Source organism: Dicentrarchus labrax, unplaced genomic scaffold (genome assembly GCF_905237075.1).
Source record: "Dicentrarchus labrax unplaced genomic scaffold, dlabrax2021, whole genome shotgun sequence".
Classification (NCBI taxonomy): Eukaryota; Metazoa; Chordata; class Actinopteri; family Moronidae; genus Dicentrarchus; species Dicentrarchus labrax.
In genome coordinates this window covers 8,824,290-8,846,914 of record NW_026136704.1, presented here as the reverse complement: position 1 = coordinate 8,846,914, position 22,625 = coordinate 8,824,290, and the positions used below count along the sequence as shown (strand labels likewise).

At 42.3% G+C, this 22,625-nt stretch overlaps 1 protein-coding gene across 2 annotated transcripts; it reads left to right on the top strand.

The window, feature by feature from the left end:
- Positions 1-1,379: 1,379 nt before the first annotated feature.
- On the top strand, positions 1,380-22,297 carry pxylp1 (2-phosphoxylose phosphatase 1). 2 transcript variants are annotated; one of them, XM_051397274.1, is made up of 6 exons: positions 1,380-1,519; positions 3,490-3,636; positions 12,031-12,219; positions 13,304-13,430; positions 18,665-18,804; positions 20,451-22,297. In XM_051397274.1, the coding sequence occupies exons 2-6, from the start codon at positions 3,555-3,557 to the stop codon at positions 21,476-21,478; spliced, it is 1,566 nt and encodes a 521-aa protein (XP_051253234.1). In that variant the 5' UTR covers positions 1,380-1,519; positions 3,490-3,554; the 3' UTR covers positions 21,479-22,297. The 2 variants fall into 2 exon arrangements, with proteins under 2 accessions (XP_051253234.1, XP_051253235.1); XM_051397275.1 differs by lacking the exons at positions 1,380-1,519; positions 3,490-3,636 and adding an exon at positions 9,117-9,242.
- The last annotated feature ends 328 nt before the right edge of the window (positions 22,298-22,625 follow it).

Below are 22,625 nucleotides of genomic sequence, written 5' to 3'. Positions count from 1 at the left end.
GCTTCATGTATAATAATTACCATGTCTCATTCATCTTTATCTATTGTGTATGTTTTAGTCTGAGCTCATGACTGACATCAGAAATGTTACAGTAACAAGTTCTATGGATTCTTCTCTCGCTCATAATGTCATGACAAGCTTCCAGGGAGGCATCCTGCTCCCTCAGGTGTTTATTGACATTAAAGATGTCAACCTCCTTTATTCAGCTTATATGTCAGCAGATCCAATATATTTCCAAACAAGCAATACATTCGAAAACAGTGTTTATATGAATGTCTTTCTCTCCAAACCTGTACAAGGTCATGTTAGTGATAGCATCGTGGGAGGAGAATGGACGTTATATATTATCAGTGTAATTCAAACTCCAATCAATGACTCCAATCCACCAATCCACTCAAGACTGATTGTAGGCCTAAAAAAACAAAGGCACCTAATTGGCTCTCAATTTGATATTCCCTTCAGAACAAAAGAGCTAATAAAAACTGTCAGGAAGAAAAATATGTTATATTAGTATAATTAAATGTTGTATTGTGGTTAATTGTATCTGTTTATTTGTCAAATAAATCTGCCTTCACAAAAATGTCACTGTTAACGGAGTCTATTTTATTCTCATTTACAAAAGCATTTGAACACACCACATATAACCGACCAGGGGACCTTGAAGGCAACATGTGCATTGCTGTCTCTGGTCCAGTAGATGGGGCAGTGAGGTTGGGATCTTGGCTAGGCTGGTTCTCCACACACCACACAGCTAAACCCGCTTTTCTACCACTGTCAAGTTAGAAAGAGAAAGCTAAAGCAGTACCGAAAGACTGTACACTTTATTTTCAAAATAAAAGCATATCGTTGCCTGTAATGTGCCTTTGTTCTCAAAACAGAACCTGAAATATCCTGCATCTATTTGATTTCTCACAACTCTGTATGCGTGAATGTAATGTAACTACCACAGAAAACCACATTCAGTTGCCCCAGTGCTGTACTCAGTAAGCCTTGGTGATCTAAATGTCAAATCATGTGTTATGTACTCCCAGACCTGTTTATCAGGTGTAATTCATTAATTATTTTTACTCATTCAGGCAATCATAAGAGAGAGGGGGTTGACACAGAGGGAGGGTTAGAACATCACAACAAAGACCCCCCCACACTGTATATTGCAAGTGCAAATATCATGTGAAGTAATGAAATGCTATATTTATAGGATTCATGTGGATTAGTGTGCGTGTGTGTGTGTGTGTGTGTGTGTGTGTGTGTGTGTGTGTGTGTGTGTGTGTGTGTCTATGTGTCTATGTAACATCTCATAGCACACACGCTGCCTCCAATAATGCGCAGGTTGTGGCAGCATATTCACGCAGCAGCTGTATTTTGAAAGCTGTCACAGGAAGTGTTGCTGCGTTTTACGTCTGACTTGACGCCGGTCTGTGCCGCTCTGTCGGCAGTCGGTCGTACCGGAGAAACCGAAGCGCTGGATTCAAGTGTTTAACCCGGTTCTCCGTGGCTCTGAGACACTCAGTTCCTGCAGGTGAGAAACATGTCAGAAATGCTATTTTGTGGAGCGTCTGGGGCGAGCGGAGACCTGCATGCAGTGTCTGGTCTTCTGCGGTGAATACGAGTGTTGAAGGGGCAATTTTAATTCCTTGACTCGGTTGCTCGCTCGGTGAATAGCAACACAAAAGCTACACATCGGCACGGTAATGTCAGGTCTCGAGTCCTGCACTTTGAAGCAACAAGTAGCGAGAAAATAAAGTTTGGAGAAGTCCACAATAACACATGACACAAACAATAGCTCCATGAGCAGTGTCAGCCAGTCGTTGGGATTGTTTGGCTAACGTGTAATATTAACGAGTGGGAGCAGCTAACTAGCTAACGGTTAGCTAACTAGTTAACTAGCCGTCGTAACCAGACACTTTTATCCAGTAACGTCGCGTATTAAACTGAACTGCGTGCGTTTGTCACGTCAAGAAATGGTAAACATTTGACGTGTCAGTGTCGCTTTGCTTGTTGACAAACGCACACGAGTTTATGTGTTTGGGAATAGTTATAATTCACTCTTGGATTCGGCATTCAAACAATATCGTTACGTGAATTAGCATCTCATGAAATTAAGATTAGACCCAACAATGCTCCTCCAGCGCGGAGTTAAACGGCGACAGCAAACTGTGACAGTTGTGGTTTGAAGTTTATATTTCGTTTTTTTTTTTTTTTAGGTGTGTCTCTTGTACAAATACCTTGTTGATATTTGACTGCTTTATACATTTTACTGATAAGTAACAGCATTAAACTGCCAGCATTTTGACTGGAGTTTGGTGTGGCGCATCCTGGAGCTACAGGTTGGTGGTCGCAGACAGTGAAGTGGGACAGGAGGGGCATAAATGTTGATCCAGTCCCGCCTGAAGCATCGTTTCACTGTACCTTGGTCAGACGTAGGCTTGGACACTCCGAGCTGCCAGTATTTTTAGAGCGCCTAATGGTAGGGTTTATCGTGTAGGGCTGCATTTACTGCAGTTTTAGTCTGGTTCTCCCCCCATGTTTCTGCTTGGATGCCAAGCCTCTGCCCTTGCACAGACTATTCATGGACATGTATAACTGCTGGGTTTATGGTGGGAAATGGTACAGACTGTCTGTGCTGAACATACGTGTGGCACTGGAAACCTAAGACGGAGACTGTGAGCCATCCAGTTGTTAGATTTTTATTTCACTTACTGCAGAGTGTACCCTTTTATGTTTAAGCAACAAGCAATAAAGGTTTAAGCTATGAGTAAGATCATGAGAATAATGTAATGACATATTGCTGCTTCCTTTGCATTGCACTCTTATTATAGGGCGTTACAGGGCATGTAGGAAATGACTAACTGACCTTAAAGTCGCCAGGACGCATTGGGGAAGTCATTTACAGTTAATGGCTCTCATAATGCAGTGAATGTCAGACATTGACACTGAAAAATATTTAGACCATCTGACAATTTTTACAAAGTTGAAGGCATGTTAAATTTTTTTCCACAACCCAGACAGATTGTTACCTTTGATGCCCAAATTATGGCTCCTCTCTTCTCCGTGTTTATCTCTAATGTTAAGCACTTCCTTCCTGTTCCCTTGAATATGAGGCAGCTCTGTCACTGCTATTAAGCTCCTGGGCTCCAAAGAAGAGTTACTTGGGATTCACTGAAACTTCCCTAATGATACTGCTTCTGCATCTCTCTAAGCATCTTTACCTGCGCGTGGCTCCGTGGTTTTCCTCAACCAAAACAGTGTCTTTAGCTCTAGCTGCTAAAAGTTTGTTGTTAATAAGATGTAACTTCTGGGGCCTGTCAGACTGTGTCAATCCATGTGCTAGGGATCAAGGGCTCCAGCTAATGAACTGAAAAAAAAAGCCAACTGCTCATCATGAGCTTACTCTCATAAAGAAATATACACTTGAGAAAAACAACCAGATTCTAACATTGTAATACATTATATGCATTCTCATTCGCCCACTCACTCTTTTGTGTCCAGACTGCAGGGATGGGCCGTGTTCTGGATGGCTGACGGAAAGGGAAGCGGACCAATCACATGATAAGATGCTGGCTCGTAACCGCTTCCTCCTCCTGGTGGTGGTGGGCGGGGCCGCGCTGGCCATCATCAGTCTGAGCCTCCAGTTCTGTAAGTTCAATCTGTGTGATGTGCTCAACTCAACGAATTTACATATTCATTCTCATTCTCTCTCTCTCTCTCTCTCTCTCTCTCTCTCTCTCTCTCTCTCTCTCTCTCTCTGAAGCCCTGGCCCAATATTCAGATTTTAACGTGGAAAAAAAAAATTTGTTCAACAGAGTTCTCTTCTGTTTGTATGTGTGTTTATGTTCGTACATGCATATCCTCTCATTGCTTTCCCATTCGAGAGGCCCTATTCAAACCGAAACAAAGCAGAATCCCCTATAGGGTTCCTATAAATATCCAGCACCAACAGTGGGCCTCTGGATGCTCTGAAACCCTCGGGAGAGTCTGTGGCAACACACTCACATCTGCTGTGGAATCCCTAGGTGTACACAGTTGGGTCTCTTCCCCATCAAGTCATTGTTCAGCATCCTCCTGTAGGTATTGTGTAGACGGTGTATCCCTGCCAGCCACAGTGAATGCAAGGAAACCACCGCTCAGTAAATGGAGACGGCCTCTCCTGCACTGGATGGGATTTGCAAGCCTCACAGGCATGATTGGAAAAACAGTGTGCGATGAAGCCGGCAGTGCAAATGCAAATTTGTATTTGGATGTAAAATATGTCTGATTGAGCCACTTCGTGCTGAATTCCTGAAGTGTTTGTGGTGATCATAAGCTTGTTTCTGAACAAGCTTGTAGGATTAGACTGGTATAAATCATGCTCGCTCACACACAAGATTAGAGTGGAATTCCGCGCGACAGTGCTGGTATTTTGGACCGCATGTTTGCCAAAAAATTCCCCTGAGCTGTCCTCCTTCAGCTGTTTTCCCCCCCGATTCTGTCTCCTTGTTTAAACTCAAATGTGTATGCTTGTGATACTGAAAGCTATCACTACTTCTCCTTCCTCTCTCTGCTTCTGTTGCTTTAAGTACCATGCAAGATCAGAGGTGGACGAAAGACAGCAAGAGCAAGTAGGCTCTTACTCATCCTCGTCCAGTGTTTGCAGTTTGAGAACCCGAGTACACACTTGCCTCCACAGCCATCGCTCCCTCCCTCCTCGTCCTCCTCCCTCTCCTCTAGATAATAACATGTGCTTGACCGTGTAAGAGGAGGTTGCTGTGTAAGTTATTATTAATGCCTCGCTATCAAACCCACTCTCACCTCTTTCCCTGTAATCATCTCCTTTTGTAAAATACTTCCACAGAGAAAGACGCTGTGATGAGAGAACCAGCCTTTCAATAACTGGGAGTGTGTAGGTATTTGCATACATGTCTTTGAGAGTTGATGCTCTCTTTTTCTCCCCCCTCCACAGTGGATATGTAATTATTTACATTTTATTTTAAAGTAAAGGACTTTGTTCATTGCGGGAAGGTTCTCTTTCAGAACAGCCCTCACTTTATTTTTTGATCAGCAGTACTTTTGGAGAAAAGCTGCTGTCATCATTTATTCATCATACACACTGTAGAGAAGGATTTGAGCCATTATCCAGGAGAAGCACGGGATGCAAGCTTATGGGATTTCTCCTCATGTTTAATAGAGGGTTAGCTTCTGTTTTTGTTCCATGTTTCTGTTCTTTTTTTATCGTCTGCACTCTCTGCATTTTGGTCTGCAGTCGCTCTTAAGAAGAGCCCATTCATGTATTTATTGTTTGTTGGCCATTAGCGTGAAGACACTGAGTGACGGATGATGATCGATGGCGGAGTAAATGCCTCTCTCTGGCTCCAGGCTACCTAAAACCGGGCTGGCTGCGAACACGTCAGCCATGTGGCGCTGACTGACACATGGGGGACTCCCAGAGGAAAATGACCACAGAGCTAAGAAGCATGGAAAGGAGAGGACAACTGCAGGACAGGGAATTAAAGGGACTCAAACACAGACAACAGGAACTGTTTTTGAGTAGTGAAGGAAAAGGTGAAGTAGAGCTTGATGGGGAGTTAAGTGCTCCAGGAGTGCTGGTGGGTTCACAGTGAGAGTGGAATGTCATGGGAGGATATAAAAAGGTTGGTTGTCTGTGAGGAAGGAGAGAGGTTTAAGCACAGTGATAAAAAAAGAGCTGCAATGAAATGTGGCATGTTTGAGGGAGAGGAGAGACAAAGATTTACACTCAGTGCCTCAAATAGAATCAGACATAATGCTGTTCAGGAACTTTGATCGTGTTGAGATTTGCTCATCACCTTTGCAACCAATGCTCCCTCAACAAGTGTCAGTCAGTGTTAAATAGGCAGAGCTCCAAGCACCTTGCAGATTCTTCTCTCCACATTCCTCACATTCTTACTTTCTACAGTGTCCGCACTCTTGTTGAATCAGACCGACTGTCCCTGCGCTGATAGAGACGGGGGTGCAGCTGAGATCTGGCTAGTTTCTGAACAAAAGGCCAGTCTTCAAATGGCTCTGAGATTAGTCTAATGCACGTCTGACAGTTTCACAGAAATAATGACTGACTTATTTTAAGTCTAAACCCTGCCCCCAGGCTAGCTCTGAACTAAGAGATTGGATTTAGATTTCAGATTAGATTTAAACTTGATTGTCCCACAGGGAGATTTGTTTTCACGGACAGTTCAACATAGAAATGCACAGATATAAAACAGCCATGTTGCCATGGTAACAGTCATTGACACCTGCTGACGATCCTGCCTGCAAAGGCTGCTGATCAATTTATTTCTGCAGTATCAGATAAAATGAACACAAATACAGGTCGGTGACAGCAGCTGTGCTGTTAGATCGGCTATATTGACTTTTAAAACGAGTGATCACAGAGCTGGTTAGAGCCAACAACCCCCAGATGGATTGGTAGAGCATTGGATACATGTACCTGACCTTTCCACTACTGCTACCATCAGGTTGACTTTTTAGTTTATTGAAATGATGCGTGCACTATATGAGTAAAATCTGTGATGTGCAATAACAATGTTAAATATTGCGATAGATACACAAATACTGTGCGTGTTAGCTATGCAGTTCCTATGTCAGCCTGGTTGTCTTTAAATTCAGAACTGGATAAGAATTGAATATTTTAAATAAAAACCAGATGTTTCTAGAGCGGCAATAGAAAAGTCACTATGTAAACTCAATAGTATCTCGCTGTACACAAAATATCAATAAAATAAAACATAAACTGAGTAGGGTTTAGAGTTTTCGTCATTCATCTTGTCCTCTATCCTCCTCTGATGTGACTCTCTCTGCAGGTAGAGAGGAGCACTTACTTCCAGTGACGAGTTAGTTGTTGTCAACTCGAGTCATTTTTGACTTAACTTCACTTTGTTCACTTAAGTGTCTCCACTGCGGACTCTCTGATCAGCCATTTTCGCTGCGCTTGTGTATGTTTGTGTATGTGGAGGAGCTCAGCACCATAATAAATACTCCGCTCTGTAGCTCCAGGGTCCATTTAATACCACATTTCCATACCCATCCCTACATAAAATGATATTTCTTATTCATTGCGTCTCTTGTGATGTGTTCATGTTCAGATCCATATGATATATTGGTCAGTCCTATTGCATGGTTCGTTGTTAAATGTGGTACACACATTCATGGCCCCCAGATGATGAACTGTATTAACTAACTAATCTAGGGATGTCACGATACAAGAAATTTAGGAGTCGACTCAATTCGACCAATACGAGTGAAACTCCATGATCATTGATACAAATAAATCAATAACAATAGATTCCATGTACTCCAACAACAGTGGCATGTAAATGAAAAGAAACAACTAATCAACATACTTTTTTCTGCTTGCTTGTTTGCTTTCCACAATTTCAGCGCTCCATGAAGCTATCTGGGCCAACTAAACCAAACTGCAGGTGCAGAAGGGATGTAACACTCACATTGTCATCTACAGGCAACAGTTCACCTAATAAGCATTTTCTTGTGGTAGGAAACTGAAACGTAGCGGAAACCCACACAGATATTGTGAGAACACACAGGAAGAACGTCCACACAGGAGGGGTGGGGCTGTGCTATGAGGTGACGATGCTAACCACTGAGCCACTGTGCTACTTTAAATAAAACTGAATATGAAATTACACTCTGTATGAGAAGATATTGAGGGATTTGGATCAGCAAGGGGGGCAATGAGAGGTCTTATCAGTACATCCGTTGCTTTTGCTGTATTGCCAAGCATTACTGCTTCATTGAATTTACTGAGCAGGCTGTTAATCTGTGATCAGATATGGTTTGCATCCCTGTCGAGTTTTTAGAAAGCCACATAGTCCTGCCTCCTTCAGTTGTAAATAGTTTTGTTTTTGATTCGTTCACTGTGAGCAAGACACTTAGTGTGATTCTGTTTGTATGAATGTAAATGGACAGCATTTATACAGCTTGTTTCTAGTCTACTGGCCACTCAAAGCGCTTTACAACACATGCCAACATTCACCCATTCACACACGCTGATGGCAGAGGCTGCCACGCAGGGGGGCCATCCTGCTCATCTGGAGCGGTTAAGCATTCAGGGTCTTGCTCAAAGACACTATCTCTAGAGGATCCGGAGATCGAACCTGGAAACCTCTGATTTCCTGGATGACTGCACGGGAGAGCCATGTGACAGCGAGAGAGAGATTGAGAACTTGAAGCTCTATTATGAAGGCCAGCTGCAGGCTGCCATTTCCATCCACACATAAACAGTTCTGAGTCTGTGTCAATATTTGTTACACCTTTACACTGGTTTCTGGTTACTCCAACACGCAACACTTTGGAGACAGGTAAGTGGGAACACACCCTCTTCAGTTCAGGCCCAACCACATTCTGAGTACCTGTTCACCCCCCAATCACTGTGGTGCAATAGCTGACTATTGCAATTGACAATTTGTTTGTGTGCCTTTTTGAGGAAGAACACCATCTTAGCTTATGCCTCCAGGTAGGAGTCAAGCTGTGTCTGTGTGAGCATAATGATGGGTTCACCAAAACGTGGAGGAGGAAAATTTACAGACTCTACTGTATTTAGCTCTGTATTTGGGAGTATGGATGCCTACGTACGTGTGTGTGTGTGTGTGTGTGTGTGTGTGTGTGTGTGTGTGTGTGTGTGTGTGTGTGTGTGTGTGTGTGTGTGTGTGTGTGTGTGTGTGTGTGTGTGTGTGTTATACCATTAAAATTCAAGAGAAATGTAACAGTATCGATGTCAAACTGAGTTGTCAGCATTATCGAAAGCCCTCTCAGACAGCCTCCTTTTGTGTTTATAAGATCAAATGTAGGTGGATGGAAAGTTGGAAGCCCATTTTAAGTCCTAAATGCTTATTACTGCAGCCACATTTAGAGTGGGTGTGTGAATTTCCCGTGAGTGTGTTTGTGTGCTACAGTGAGCTCTGTGTGCCACTGCTGTGTATGCACTTGGTTGTGTTGGGCAGCGAGTTACAAAAGCCCCATTGTGTAGGTGACTGTGAATGAGCTGGCCTCCAAAAGTTTGGTTAGTCTGGGCAGGCGTGTGTGTGTGTGTGTGGATGGGTAGCTGGGGGTGGGGGGTGGGAGGTGGCAGAGTATGGGGCACAGAGCGTAGAGGGGGACAGGTTGTGGTAATGAATGAGCTCCAGTGTGTCTGTATGGCTGGACCTAAAGCTACCGAGCAGTCGTCAAAATGGTCTCCACTGTGGCCGTGCACCTTTTCTTCTTCCTCATCAGTGGTGAGTTTATGCAGAAATCCTCATATAGAAAATCTAAACTCTTTTAATGAAGACCTTACTACTTCCAATCTAGAAATGGAGATCTTCACCACTATTTAACTTGAAGATATCTTGCTGTGTTGTTCTAGGTGTAGTTCCCAATGCCAAACAAATGCCAAACAAATAAGTAAACCTCAACAAAGTTTGGCTGGACCTTGGCTTTGTTGGAATTCATAATGTGTTCGTTTAACTTAAGACAAGGCTTCTGCCTGGTTGATGAGGTTTCTCAGTATTGATTAAGTTTGCTGTCCTCAAACACTTTTTTTGTTTATGAGTAGTCATGATTGACTTCAGTATTTATCTACTACTTAAACAAGATAATTAGAAAAAAAAAAAAACCCACTCTGTAGCCATTTCAACAGCTGTTCAGATGAAGTGATACAATAATGTCTCGCTACAGTTGACACTGAAAGTTTTATCTATTTTTATCCTCAAATGTTTGAAAAAATTCCCTTCAGTTTGTAAAACAGGATTAGCATTTTAAGTTTTATATAGGCATCCGTGGTGTTTCATCTTGCAATGTGATGTAATTGCAGTTTTAGGGCTGTAACTAAAATAGTTTTCAGCATCGATTAATCTGTCTATTTTTTTAAATAATTGGTTAATCGTTTTGTCTATACAATTTCAGAAAACAGTAAGAAATGAGCGTCACAATTGTGACATCTTCGAATTGCTTGTTTTGTCCAGAACTCAAAGATAATTAAGGTATTTTTCCGATTAAATAGTTGATTTTATAAAAAGTCCAGTTAAACTAATTAAAAATAGCCATCGTAGTTTCCCAGAGCCTAAGGAAGATGTCTTTAGATTGCTTCTTGTGTCCAACCAAACGATCTAAGGCAAGATATAAAACTGGGAAAAGGAGCAAAGCCTCACATTTGAGAAGTCGGAACCAGTAAAGGTTTGGCGTTTTTCCCTTGATAAATAGTTCATATGTTTGTTAAACCTTCTGTCAGTTAGTTTTCTTTCATTGCTTGAGATTGACGCTATTTTAGTGTTTGGCAAAATTCACTTTCATGAACATCACATTGATGGTTCAGAAGGATATCGGAAGGAGTCGGCCTCATTCCCACAAAAACATGATCCTGGGAGAAAATGTGTAGAGCAATCATGAGCGGCAAAGAATGTCCTGTCTGCGACACACACAACTGGGGTGAGCCCAGCTGGAGAGAAGAGGTAAGAGAAGTAGAGGGAGGGAAGTGGAAAACTGCAGTGACTGTGTGAACGCTAGAGAAAGACAGTGTGTAACATTTGACATCCCGCACACTATTTATACACCTACACTGGGGATCATTTCAATCTGAGGGTTGTTATAGCAATGAAGGACCGTTAGCTCTTTGTGCTTTATTATCAGGCAGGGCCTCTTCTTTCTCTGCAGCAGGATGTAATATTTGCACAGTTGACTTGCCAGCTTGTGTGTGTGTGTGTGTGTGTGTGTGTGTGTGTGTGTGTGTGTGTGTGTGTGTGTGTGAGAGACATAAGCAGGACTTGGATATCTGTCTTGCCAAAGGGCCGTATGGGTTCAACTTCTTTTTCTTTAGAGTTGGATCTTTGTGAATGGGCCATCCAGTTCCCACAACATCTCTGCTCCTATTGGACCATTTCTCCCAGGGGTCACAGGTCACTGTCGTCCAGGCAACACACTGGTAGCAGTGAGGGGTTTTTGGGGTACAGAGCTGTTGACATGGAGATGTACATAGTTGAATTGGTTTTCTTAATTTTAGGCACTTTCCATCAGGCGGCCTTTTTACTTTTCTTCTTGAATTATTCCTGTAAATCTTTCTTCCACAGTTTTGTCTTAAGTGAAATACATCAACTCCTGTTGTATGGATTGCCATGGAATTTGGGATATCCATGGTCTCATGGAATCCAAATGACTTTGATGATCCCTCGACTTGTCATCTAGGTCAGAGTTCTCCCTTATCCAGAGAAATATCCCAGCATCCAGTGGATGGGTTGCACAGTTTTGTTCAGGAATTTATTGCTCCCAGAAGATGTATTCTTATTTGGTGACGTTGCGTATGTCTCAACAGCTGTTTGGACGGATTGCCATAAAACTTGGCGCAGATGTTCACGTTTCCTCCAGGAGAAATTAAAATTCCTTCGGTGATCCATTTAATCTTTCATCTAGCGCCATCATCAGGTTCGATTCATTTAATTTGTCCAGTACTTTGGTTGATACCTATGATTAGAGCTAATTGGCAAATGTTAACTATCCTAACACACTAAACAAAATGGCGAACATATTAGCATTATCACAGTGAACATGTTAGCATGCTGACGTTTAGCTCAAAGCACCATTGTGCCTCACAGAGCTGCTAGCATAGCTGTAGACTTCTGAGATTGTAGCATGGTCTCTGTGGAACTTTCATGCCAACTTTCAGGTGGTCACAAGTCGTGCTCCCTTCTGTGTTGCCAGAGCTCTCAACAAATCTACAGTGTGCACACAGGAAAGCTCCCGTTGAAGAAGAAAGCCACATGTATTCTTTGTTAAAACATTTACATTTACGTGATTGGGTTGGGGCCACCACAAACCAACAAGCTCATCATCAACCTTCAGTCTTGAATTCTCAGGTTTGATAGCCATAATTGTGGTTGCACACGTGTGTTTGTGGAGCTTAACAATGAGCCTTGTTGAGCTTGTTGAGCCTTGTTTTCCTCTATTTTCCTTATTTTTTAACTTGGCCTCCACTCACTTTCTTTATACCTCTCCAGGCAAGCTTTCATTTTCTTTCTTTTTTTGTTGTTGCAGTGAACCTGATCCCCACCACCCCCATAGTGGAGGAGCGACCCTTCCAGGCTGCAGATGGAGGTGTTGGCGTGGGTCTGGGGAAGAGCAGAAAGAGAGTGTTCCCGGTGCCTCACACCCAGGAACCCAACCCCATATCTGAGGCTTATGGCTACTGCAACACTCCCAACCGCACCGAACAGGCCTGGGAGGGTGGGACCTGCACACACAAATCAAATCTAATCTAACTAAAGACTGCAAGCATGTGGATGCAATATGTGATTTTGTGGTTACATCTACAATTTATGTTCCTGAAAGACTTTAAATCTTAACTCCTATGAGACCAGCGACACTCGATGAACTTACTAAGTTAATTATTTCCAACTAAGCAGCAGCAAGTGTCACAGCATCACCGTTTCAGAGCATTAAAAACAAATTTAGATCAGCTGCTAGAATCACCCCGGTCTGATGGACAGCGTATAAATACTTAATATAGTAATAATGTCAGATTTAGTGTGTCAGGACTCGGGGGATGTGTTAATTGTACGAGAGTCATTTCCACTAGATTGCATCATCCATAATACTGCAGTGCTCTGTCTCTACAGCACAGCGGCATGTAGCCTTGTTTTATTTTTTTCCTCTACTGAAAAGGCAGCACAGCCCGAGGCGATCATACGAATATCCTTCACTGCCGAAGACAAGTTATACCAGCCACCGCTAATTGAATTTTACTCTGTTTATCTCTGGATGGCAGTTTTGTCTCCAATGAAGAAAAATCCATTACGCCTTTTAGATTTAGATTGGAAGTCATTGAAAATCAATCACGAACAAGTCGTTTTTTTCAGGTGGTGTTATTTTCCCTGTGACATGATCATTTTCAAAGTGTCCAGGTTCCTTCCATCTTCTTAATTTACTGTTAAACACACACACACACACACACACACACACACACACACACACACACACAGAGCCCACTGTCCATACTTTGCACTCACAGCCAATGAACAAATAAGTTTGATGTTTCTTGTGTTGCTGCTTATGTGGCATGTCTGCAAGATTAATTAAATTAACATTTGCTTTTGTAAGATGTGTATTAACTCTCCTACCCTCAGTCGATGTCCTCAGTTGAGCACTTTTCCTTCAGTGTTATTGATGTAGTTTTTATAGTTACGGGTAAAGTGTGGCCTTCTGTATATTTTAAAACTGGCCAGTAATTTTTATGGCCACTTATCACTGAAAATAGCAGTTCTTTACACTACTTGTTGGATTGAATGCTGACGGGTATCTCCTCCAACAGGTCACAGTCCTGCTGACTTCAAGCTGCTGTCTGTCCAAGTGATGATTCGCCATGGTGACCGCTACCCACTCTACTCCATCCCCAAGACCAAACGGCCCGCCATCGACTGCACCTTGTCCATCAGCAGGTACGCACACATTATATATAATATTACTGCAAACAAGTAATATTGGAAAATCAAGAAACGCATTCACCAAACACCTAAGTGACCTAAAGAAACCTGCAAATACAGAAAGTTCATGGGTGTATTGTGAGTAACTTTAAGTATAATGTAATCCAAGACAATCACGCTGCAATAAAAGAGTTTCATTGTGAAGCTCAGTATTCAATTTGTGAGTGATACCATATCATTTTCCAGAATTAAATAAAATGTATTAGGTGAAACGATCCAAATAAGCCACAGTTAGCCTTAAAGCTAGCTGGGTACCGGGTCATAAAGGGCACTCAAAATCGAAGTACATGGCAACAGATATCAAGCTCATAAAACAGCAGACGATATAAAAGACAATAAATGCACATACAACAGGCAAACAAGCAAAATTATACATTAAAAACAGCAATCAGGGCGCACGATAGCCCCATGTTCTCTCTCTCTCTCTCTCCCCCTCTTTCCTGCCTATCTTCAACTGGCCTATTAAGTAAAGGCACAAAAATTCCCCAAAATATATTAAAAAGGAAAAAACCAAAAACAGCAATTTTCCCCAGTCCTCACCAAGCAAGGTTTGTTGGATGGATACAAGATAAGGAGTGGAAGAGGGGGGGTTAAAGCAAACACTGTTACATTTACTTGCATTATACTGCAAGGTGTACAAAGAAAGAAAAAGAAAAGCTTCCTGAAGAGCATTCATACACTTTTAACTGGTTTCTAGAGTCTGAAGATAAAGACTTCATGCTCACAGTTTCAATGAATCCAGGTCAAAGTAAAGGGCACAAAATGCCACCAGGATTTAAGCTGGCTTCCTCTGCCTAAAGCCTAACAAGAAGACCTGCTGGAAAGTGGGAGAGACCAATTACTGCAACCTCTTCTGATATCCTCCTACAAAAACTACTGGCTTGATGGCAGCTGTCAAAATTAGCTCAGTGTGTTAAATAGGAAGCATTTTTCTGTGTTAAACCGTAACTTTTACATTTGAATTATGAGGATCTGTATAGGCATTAAACTACAGTGGATACGCTTTCACAATTCCCTCAGTGTCCCAGTGTTATTGCATGTGTCAGCGATAGCGGGTGGATTTGGTTTGCTGTATCTGTTCTGCTGCGCTTTGGTGCAAATGGATACACATATAAACACAAGCACATTTACATGTATGTGTGGTCTGTTGAGGCAGAGTTGTTGACAGCTTTATCTCGCTTGATTTGAGCAGCTCTGGTAAGGCAGAACTGTTACCGCCGCCAAGACTCACTACAGAACTGTCAGTGGAAAATACACACACACACACACACACACACACACACTCAAATTAATATTATCTTCTTTAATTCATTATGCTCCGTTCCCTCATCTGTATCCTTTTCTCTCTGGCACTGCTCATATTGGCTCTGAGACGTTTTCAAGAGGGCAAGATTAGACTTCCTGATAGGAAGTTATTAAAAGCCAGCATGCCACTGAACTTTAGCTTCAGAAGAAGTCTGAAATCAGCTTTTTCACACTGTGTGACTTTCTGTGTGTATACATTTACTTCAGTTTACAGAAGCTCTTCATGTGGGTACACACATGCTATGATAAACTGCTATTTTTGAATCCAAAACATTTTGTTAGGTCGGACGGTTATGGTGTCTGCATACACATCGTCTTGGATAACTTATTTAGAGCACATGGTCAATAAATTCCCTGTGAGCAATCCCCTTTTCTGGGCTGTGTACCTGAGTTCAGATGTAGCCAATGAATTAATTTTGCACAAAGCTTTCACTGCAGCCACATTGGCTGTGCACATCTGGATGGAGCGGCTGTGCTGTAATCTTTAGAGCTGGCACGGTGTACACAGTTGCATTTCAGATTGGCAGGATGCAGTTGAGCCGCTATGTACGTCGAATCATCAGATATTTTCAATATCCTTGATCTTTGAACTCGAGCTGAAAGTAGGCCATCCAGCACACAAGCCTCTTACGATGGAGGTCGGGTTCCATTCAGTAATTGACAGAAATTTAATTTGACTCTTTCCTCCATCTATTAAAAAAGCCCTGGTGTGCCCATGAGCAAGCACCTGCTCCCTTTGCTCTTTGGCCAACAGTCTCCTCTGGCTATAGTACACAGATGTTAGCATGCTGACGTTAGAATTTACCTCAGAGTGCCTTTGTGCTTAAGTAACCTCACAGAGCCACTAGCACCGCTGTTGACTCTTAGAGTTAAGTTTAAGCATAATGAGCACTCTTTGGATGTACAGAGTTCAGCTCAGAAAGGTTGATATTATATTACTGAGCTACCAGACTGAGGTTTATGTGCGAAGTGTGTTTGGATTATTTGTGATTTCAATGTGCTTGTTTTGCCGGGACATTGAATATAAAAAGCCTATTTCATATTCCTCATAATAATGTAGGTAGTTCTGTTTCGTATTTAGAGCAGGGTGTAATTACAGGGATCTGAACTAGCATATGCCAAGGGCTGAATCCTGACAGAGTGCTGGTGTGTGTGTGTGTGTGTGTGTGTGTGTGTGTGTGTGTGTGTGTGTGTGTGTGTGTGTGTGTGTGCGTGTGCCCGAGTATGTGTGCTGGCACCAGCTTGCCGACCCACTGTCTCCGTCTGCGGTTAACTGAGCTCTCTTCAGCAGGGAACATCTCTCTCTCTCTCTTTCTCTCTCTCTCTTTCCTCTTCGTCTTCCACCACTACAGTCTTTTGTCAAGGTTTTTGTCTTCCTGCACCACTCTTCTCATTTACTTTAATTTCTGTCTAGCACTCTTCCCCCAGTTTAGACCACACTGTCTCATTTCCTTTTCTGTTTATTCCTCCCCCTCATTTATACTACCTCGTTTTCCTCATCTCTCCATCCCTTGCTCCCTCCTCACTAATCTCTTTCCCTGTCCTATCCAGTGATAATAATCCCCCGCTTAATGTAATTGGACTCTGTAATCTTTGGTTAGCAACAATCAGCCTAATAGACAGCCTGGTTGGCTCTTTGTCCACACTAGTGTCCCCATCCGCTGACATCCAGTCTCCCAGTGTAGCCAATTAAATCTAGATCGTCCCAAACTCCCTTCAGCAAACTGATCTGCTGATGACAGAGCAGAATGGAGCACTGGTGGGCACAGTATCTCACTCGACTCATGTCCTTTGTGGTGCATATATTACCCTGTAAGTGAATAATATAGTGTGATAATGCAGAGAGAGAGGTGAGTGGATAGATGATGACAACTGCTGAGGCAACGTGACAGCAAAAGGAAACAATTCCCTTAAAAATAGAAAAGGTAGTGCTACTGCTTTCATCTGAAATCAGAGTGGCGCTTTGAAGCTTTTATTTTGACAAAAAAAGGAAACTGTCCTTTCTAGCTGTGTCCTTTCTAATGTAGTCGGTGGCTACAGATGCCCGATTAAGTACACTGTTCTTGGTCAGTCACCAATATCAAGAGTGTGATTTAAGAGTAATGACAGAAGGTAATTCTTTTGATGCACATTCCTGAACCAGTCCATGATCACTATGGAAACAGTGTGAGTGTGCGTGCGTGCGCGTGTGTGTGTGCGCCCCTTTTAATCTGAGCGAGCGGATCTGCAGCTCCCACAGATTTGTTATATTAAACTGTAATCTTTTATCATCTCTAATCTATTAGATCACCGACTGCTCCTCTTGCTGTCCTCATCCCTGTGTGTGTGTGTGTGTGTGTGTGTGTCTGTGTGTGTGTGTGTGTGTGTGTGTGTGTGTGTGTGTTCACATATCTGTATATATGTGGGTGTATGTCCCCAAGGCAACAAATTCTTTCATCTTTTTATATCACCATCTCCCACATTCCCTCCCACTCATCGAACAGTGCTGTAGTCCAACAGTGTTGTGTTAGAGAGACACCTGGTGGTAGATGTAGGAAATGGCCCGCACATGCAGTTCAATGTAAATATCCTCTCATAAATGACTACAGTATTACATATACTGTGAAAATATGTATACTGACAATCAATGTGATTGGCCCTCTCTGTGTCTATTTTCATTCTTAAAAAATAAAGTTGCTTACAATGCTTGTTTTGTCATACTAAAACACCAGTCCGAAACCTAAAAGTTTTCAATTTACAGTGAAATAGTACACAGAGAAAAACAGGAAATCCTCACATTTGAGAAGCTGCAGCCAGAGAATGTTTTGCATTTTTTGTGTCAGAATTGATTCAGATGGTTATTTGATTCTGTTCTGACAATGTACTAATTAATTAATCAACTTACTGTTTCAGTTCTACCAGTGCTAAATGTTTTGTCGAACAAAGCATGACCACGACAATTGTAATTTCATTTTAAACACCGTTGTTTAATGTTAATTGCAGCACAATGAGAAATTTAATTATTTTCAAGGTCCAAGGTTCTTTAAAATATTTGTCCCCTCAGCGGACCACAACTCAAAGATACTCAGTGTGCAATGATTTAAAAGAGACAAAAGAAACATTTGCGAAAAGGTTGGGGCATTTTTGCTCAATAAACAGTTTAAATGATTAATAATTGTTATCAAATCCTTTTGGTTGTTTGACTAATGGATCAACCAGTGTCCCAGTAAGCCATAACAGTGTTGATTTGGGCATTTATTATTTGCTTTTATTTCTGTGCAGAGGGCCAATTTGTCAGCATCAGAAGAGGATTGTGGGTGATCGTTTGATAAATACACAGCTTAATTGTGTAAACTCTTTTGAAGCTAGATTCCTCTTTTTGCTATTTTTCTTGTGTTACATAATCAAAATCAACACAGTGGAGAATAGATATGATTAGCTGAAAATGACCACCATGATCACTGTTTTATAACTCCAAAGACACACAGGCTTTTAATCCACGGGGACAATGAAACAGTTTCTTCTTATAAGAGGCCAACAGCTCAATCTGTGGTTTTAACAGGAAGCTCCCCAGTGACAGTGTGTGAAAATATTAGAAAAGTTCAATTGTGAATGTTTGCATAAGTGTGGTGCATTGTTTTGCATAGTGCTATGGTTTGACGTTAATTATTCTGCTGATACCATGGCTGCTTGCCAGTGGTCAAAATAAAACAGTTGTTTAAGTAAAAACTTTGTGTTGGCACTTTGTCCTGGTCAGCCTTGTAATAAATTATATTTTTACCAGCAGCACAAAGGACCCTCTTTACACTCAATACATTTAGAGCGCTGATCAGGCTATGCGTTTATCTGAAAGTAATGCATACTCTACGACACTTGACCTTCTTGTTATCGTTTTCCACTCTCAGGAAGCCTTCCCACCCCCTGCTGAACTCCTTCATCAGCCACATGGGCCTGGGAGGACGTGGCCATTGGGAGTCACCACTGAGCTCTGTTCCCCGTCTGCCCAACCACAGTGTCTGTGAGATGGGAGAACTCACGCAGACAGGTAGTCAAGGAAGTTCTCCCCACAAAAACAAACAATCAGCCTCAATGTTTCTTTTATGTTCTTGTAATTTTTGTTTGTTCCCACAAATGCAATTATCTACACTGTGTTCCATATGCTTCCCATGTCTGTTTAGATCACTGCCATCAATCTCAGACAGGTTTGTCTTCATTAGTTGTTATTAGTAGGTGAGCCTAATTAATGGGAAACTACTTAAGGATGTTGTTCCACATTATTAGGCAAGTCACAGGTTTCATGCAATATGGGGGAAAAAATATCTTTCTGCAGATGAAAAGTGTGAAATAGTGCAGTATCTTTCAATAGGTGTGAAACCACTGGATATTTTACAAAATATTAAGAGAGCTCATCGTCCTATGAAAAGATTTGTGTCTGAGAGCGCAGACGGGTTCGTTCAGATAAAGGCGTGTTGAGGAAAGTTTCTGTGAGGCTAATTCATCGTATTAAGTGAGCAGCTGTGAAAAAGCCACTGATGAGTAGTAAAAAAGGTATTTGAAGTTGCTGGTGCCTCTGGAGTCCCAAGATCCTTTCGACGCAGGATCCTCCAGAGGCTTGCTGATGTGCATAAAGCTGTATTTCAGCCACCCTTAAACAATGCCCACAAGGAGACATGATTGCAGTGGGCTCAGAAATACATGAAGACTAATTGTCTAACAGTTTTATTCACTGATGTATGCCGTGATACACTGGATGGTCCAGATGGATGGAGTTCTGGATAGCCACCATGTCCCAACAAGGCTGTGACGTCAGCAAGGAGGTGGTGGAGGGATGTTTTGGGCTGGAATCATGGGAAGTGAGTTGGTAGGCCCCTTTAAGGTGCCTGAAGGTGTCAAAATGACCTCTGCAAAATATGTGGAGTTCCTAACTGCCCATTTCCTGCCATGGTATAAAATGAAGAACCATGCCTTTCAGAGTAAAATCATTTTCATGTAAGAAAACGTACCATCCCACGCTGCAACAAATACCATTGAGGCCTAGGCTGCTATGGGCATTAAGGAATCACGGTGTGGCCACCATCGTCTCCTGACCTCAACCCTATTGAGAACCTGTGGAGCATCCTTAAAAGGAAGCTCTATGAGGGTGGATGGCAGTTATACCTCAAAACAGCAGCTCTGGGAGGCAATTCTAGCATCCTCAAAGGAAATACAGGCAGAAACTGTACATGGACTTACAAGGTCAATGGATGAGAGAGTTGTTAATGTGATATCAAGAAAGGGCTCCTATGTTAATATGTAACTCGATCTGTAAAGATGTTTTTGATTTAAATAGCTTTGATTTGAGAAAAAGTGTCCCCTCTAATGCAAAAAAAGTGTTTTGAAACTCTGTTTTGCATAATAATTTGGAACATCGCATTTTGAGTTATTTTGCAAAAAATGCCATTGTCATCATTGGTAATTGTGTTTAATAAAATCCAGATTACGATATAATTGTTGAGGAATAAAAAATCCTATTGACTGCCAATTATATCGACTATTTAGTAAGAAAAAGAACCAAAACAGTATATGCATAATAATTTGGAACACAGTGTATGCAATTAATCTACAAGTTAATGTCTTAGTTCATCGGTAGAGCATTTTGTTCTTCTTGACGATATTTGTTACCAAGCATCCAGCATTTCTGTTCTTTTTCAGGTGTGGTGCAGCACCTGCGCAACGGCCAGCTCCTCTACCAAGCCTACAAGCGTCACAATCTCCTCCCCTCCGACTGGTCGCCCCGCCAGGTGTGGATTGAGACCACAGGTAAGAGCCGCACTCTGCAGAGCGGTCTGGCCTTCCTGTACGGCCTTCTCCCAGACTTTGATTGGTCGAAACTAACCGTGCGGCACCAATGGAGCACGTTGTTCTGTGGGTCGGCCTGCGACTGCCCCGCCAGGAACAGATACCTGGAGGAAGAGCAGAGGAGGCAGTATCGGCTCAGAGTGAGTGATACTGAACTCGAGAGGACTTACGCCGATATGGCACGGACTTTGGGTCTGCTCACCCGCCAGCTCCGAGCTGCAAACCCTATAGACTCCCTGCTGTGCCACCTGTGCCACGGCATTTCTTTCCCATGCGTTCCCATAGGAGATAGTGGCACCAGGGGATGTCTGACAATGGCACAGTTTGCTGTGATTCGTCGACAGCAGCTAGATGATGAGGTGGATCGGAGAAGAGTGGGACTGTACCATAAATACGCCATTTTGGCAATGTACCCCTACCTTAACCGAACTGCCACCAAGATGGAGCGCGTTGCTAGGGACAACGAGGCTGGCCGACAGCCTCGTGCAGGGGGCGAGGAGGTCTTCACCCTGTCTTCAGCCCACGATGTTACCATGGCCCCGTTGCTGAGCGCACTGGGGCTGGAGCAGGCCCGTTTTCCGCGTTTTGCAGCAAGAGTAGTCTTTGAACTGTGGAAAAGTCCACCAGCGATGCAAGGACAGCCGAAGAAGAAAGCTGGCAAAGGTGAGAAGTCGAAGGCGAAAGACAGGGAGCTGTTCATCAGGGTGCTGTACAACGGAGAGGATGTGACATTTCACACCACCTTCTGTCGCTCCCATGACCGCCACGCCAGTCAGCCCCTCTGCCCTCTGAAGAACTTCCTGTCTTTTGTCAGGAGAGACATGTTCAGTGTTGTCAACGCTACTTCCTACCAGGAGGCCTGCTACAGGCGCCCCGGTTGACAGATGGACAGATGGAGAGGAGGGTGACTGAGGAAGGATGCAGCGTTGGCAGATGGTTTCCTTGTTTTTTTTTAGATGTTTTCCACTTTTGAAGATGGTGCACTTTTATGCTGCTCATAGTGTCTTAAAATTCCACATATTTTTTAATATAGTCCCGGACATTCCTGAGCACAAAGTGAGCGGCATACACTCACAATACTGCACATCATATCTTGGTCAGAGGTCTTCACTATCTAACCTTCCTACAAACTTCTTTTTTCAAACTTCTTTTTTTGTTTATTGTATGTTTTCTCAAGCATATCTGAAAGAGATGAGTAATTCAAGGGAAGCTGTATGGCACTTAGCCACTTTACGCCTACATTCCATAATACCATGGAATTGTAAAATTCCAGTATTCCCAAATGCTTGCAAGAAAAGGGAATATTGAAGCTGGAAATATTATGCTGGATTAATCATTCCTGGAAAATATTTTGTGCATAATAAATCTTTTCAATGAAAATTACACTTTGGCCTAGTTTGGCCTACATTTCTCAGTATGACTAATTTGTCACTTAGCATTTCTTTTAATTGTAATGTTTATTCAGTAGGTTGTGTAATGGTTGGGGTTGTTTCCATTTTGACACTACTACTTTGTTTTCTTTGTTTTAGTAAAATTGACTGCGGTACTTTGAAAGTGTTTTTTTCTCCATTAATTTACAACTACAGTACGTACATCTGTATTTATATTAATTGGTGATATAACCGATCACATTCCACTTATTGTTTTTGCTTGTTGGAAAACTGAATTTAATAAAGGTTCTTTATGAGCAGATATTCTTATATCAGCTGTGCCTGGTTTTGCTGAGAAATGGTTTGCTGGTGGTAATTTGTTAGAACTCATGTGACCTGAGTCTATATAAATGCATATACAGTATGTACTGTGTATGTGTAAATGAACACTGAAGGGAAAATTACTTGTATTAATCTACCACTAGATGGCATATTAGATCCACCAACCTCATTCATACCCAGTCTAACCCTCAGCTACTATCAGTTATCCACTTTGTCAACACTGCTGCAGGGGCACAGCACATAGTCAATACATTTATATGAATGTAAACCTTGAGTGCCTATTCCCCCACCACTAGACAAGTCATGTGTCATCATC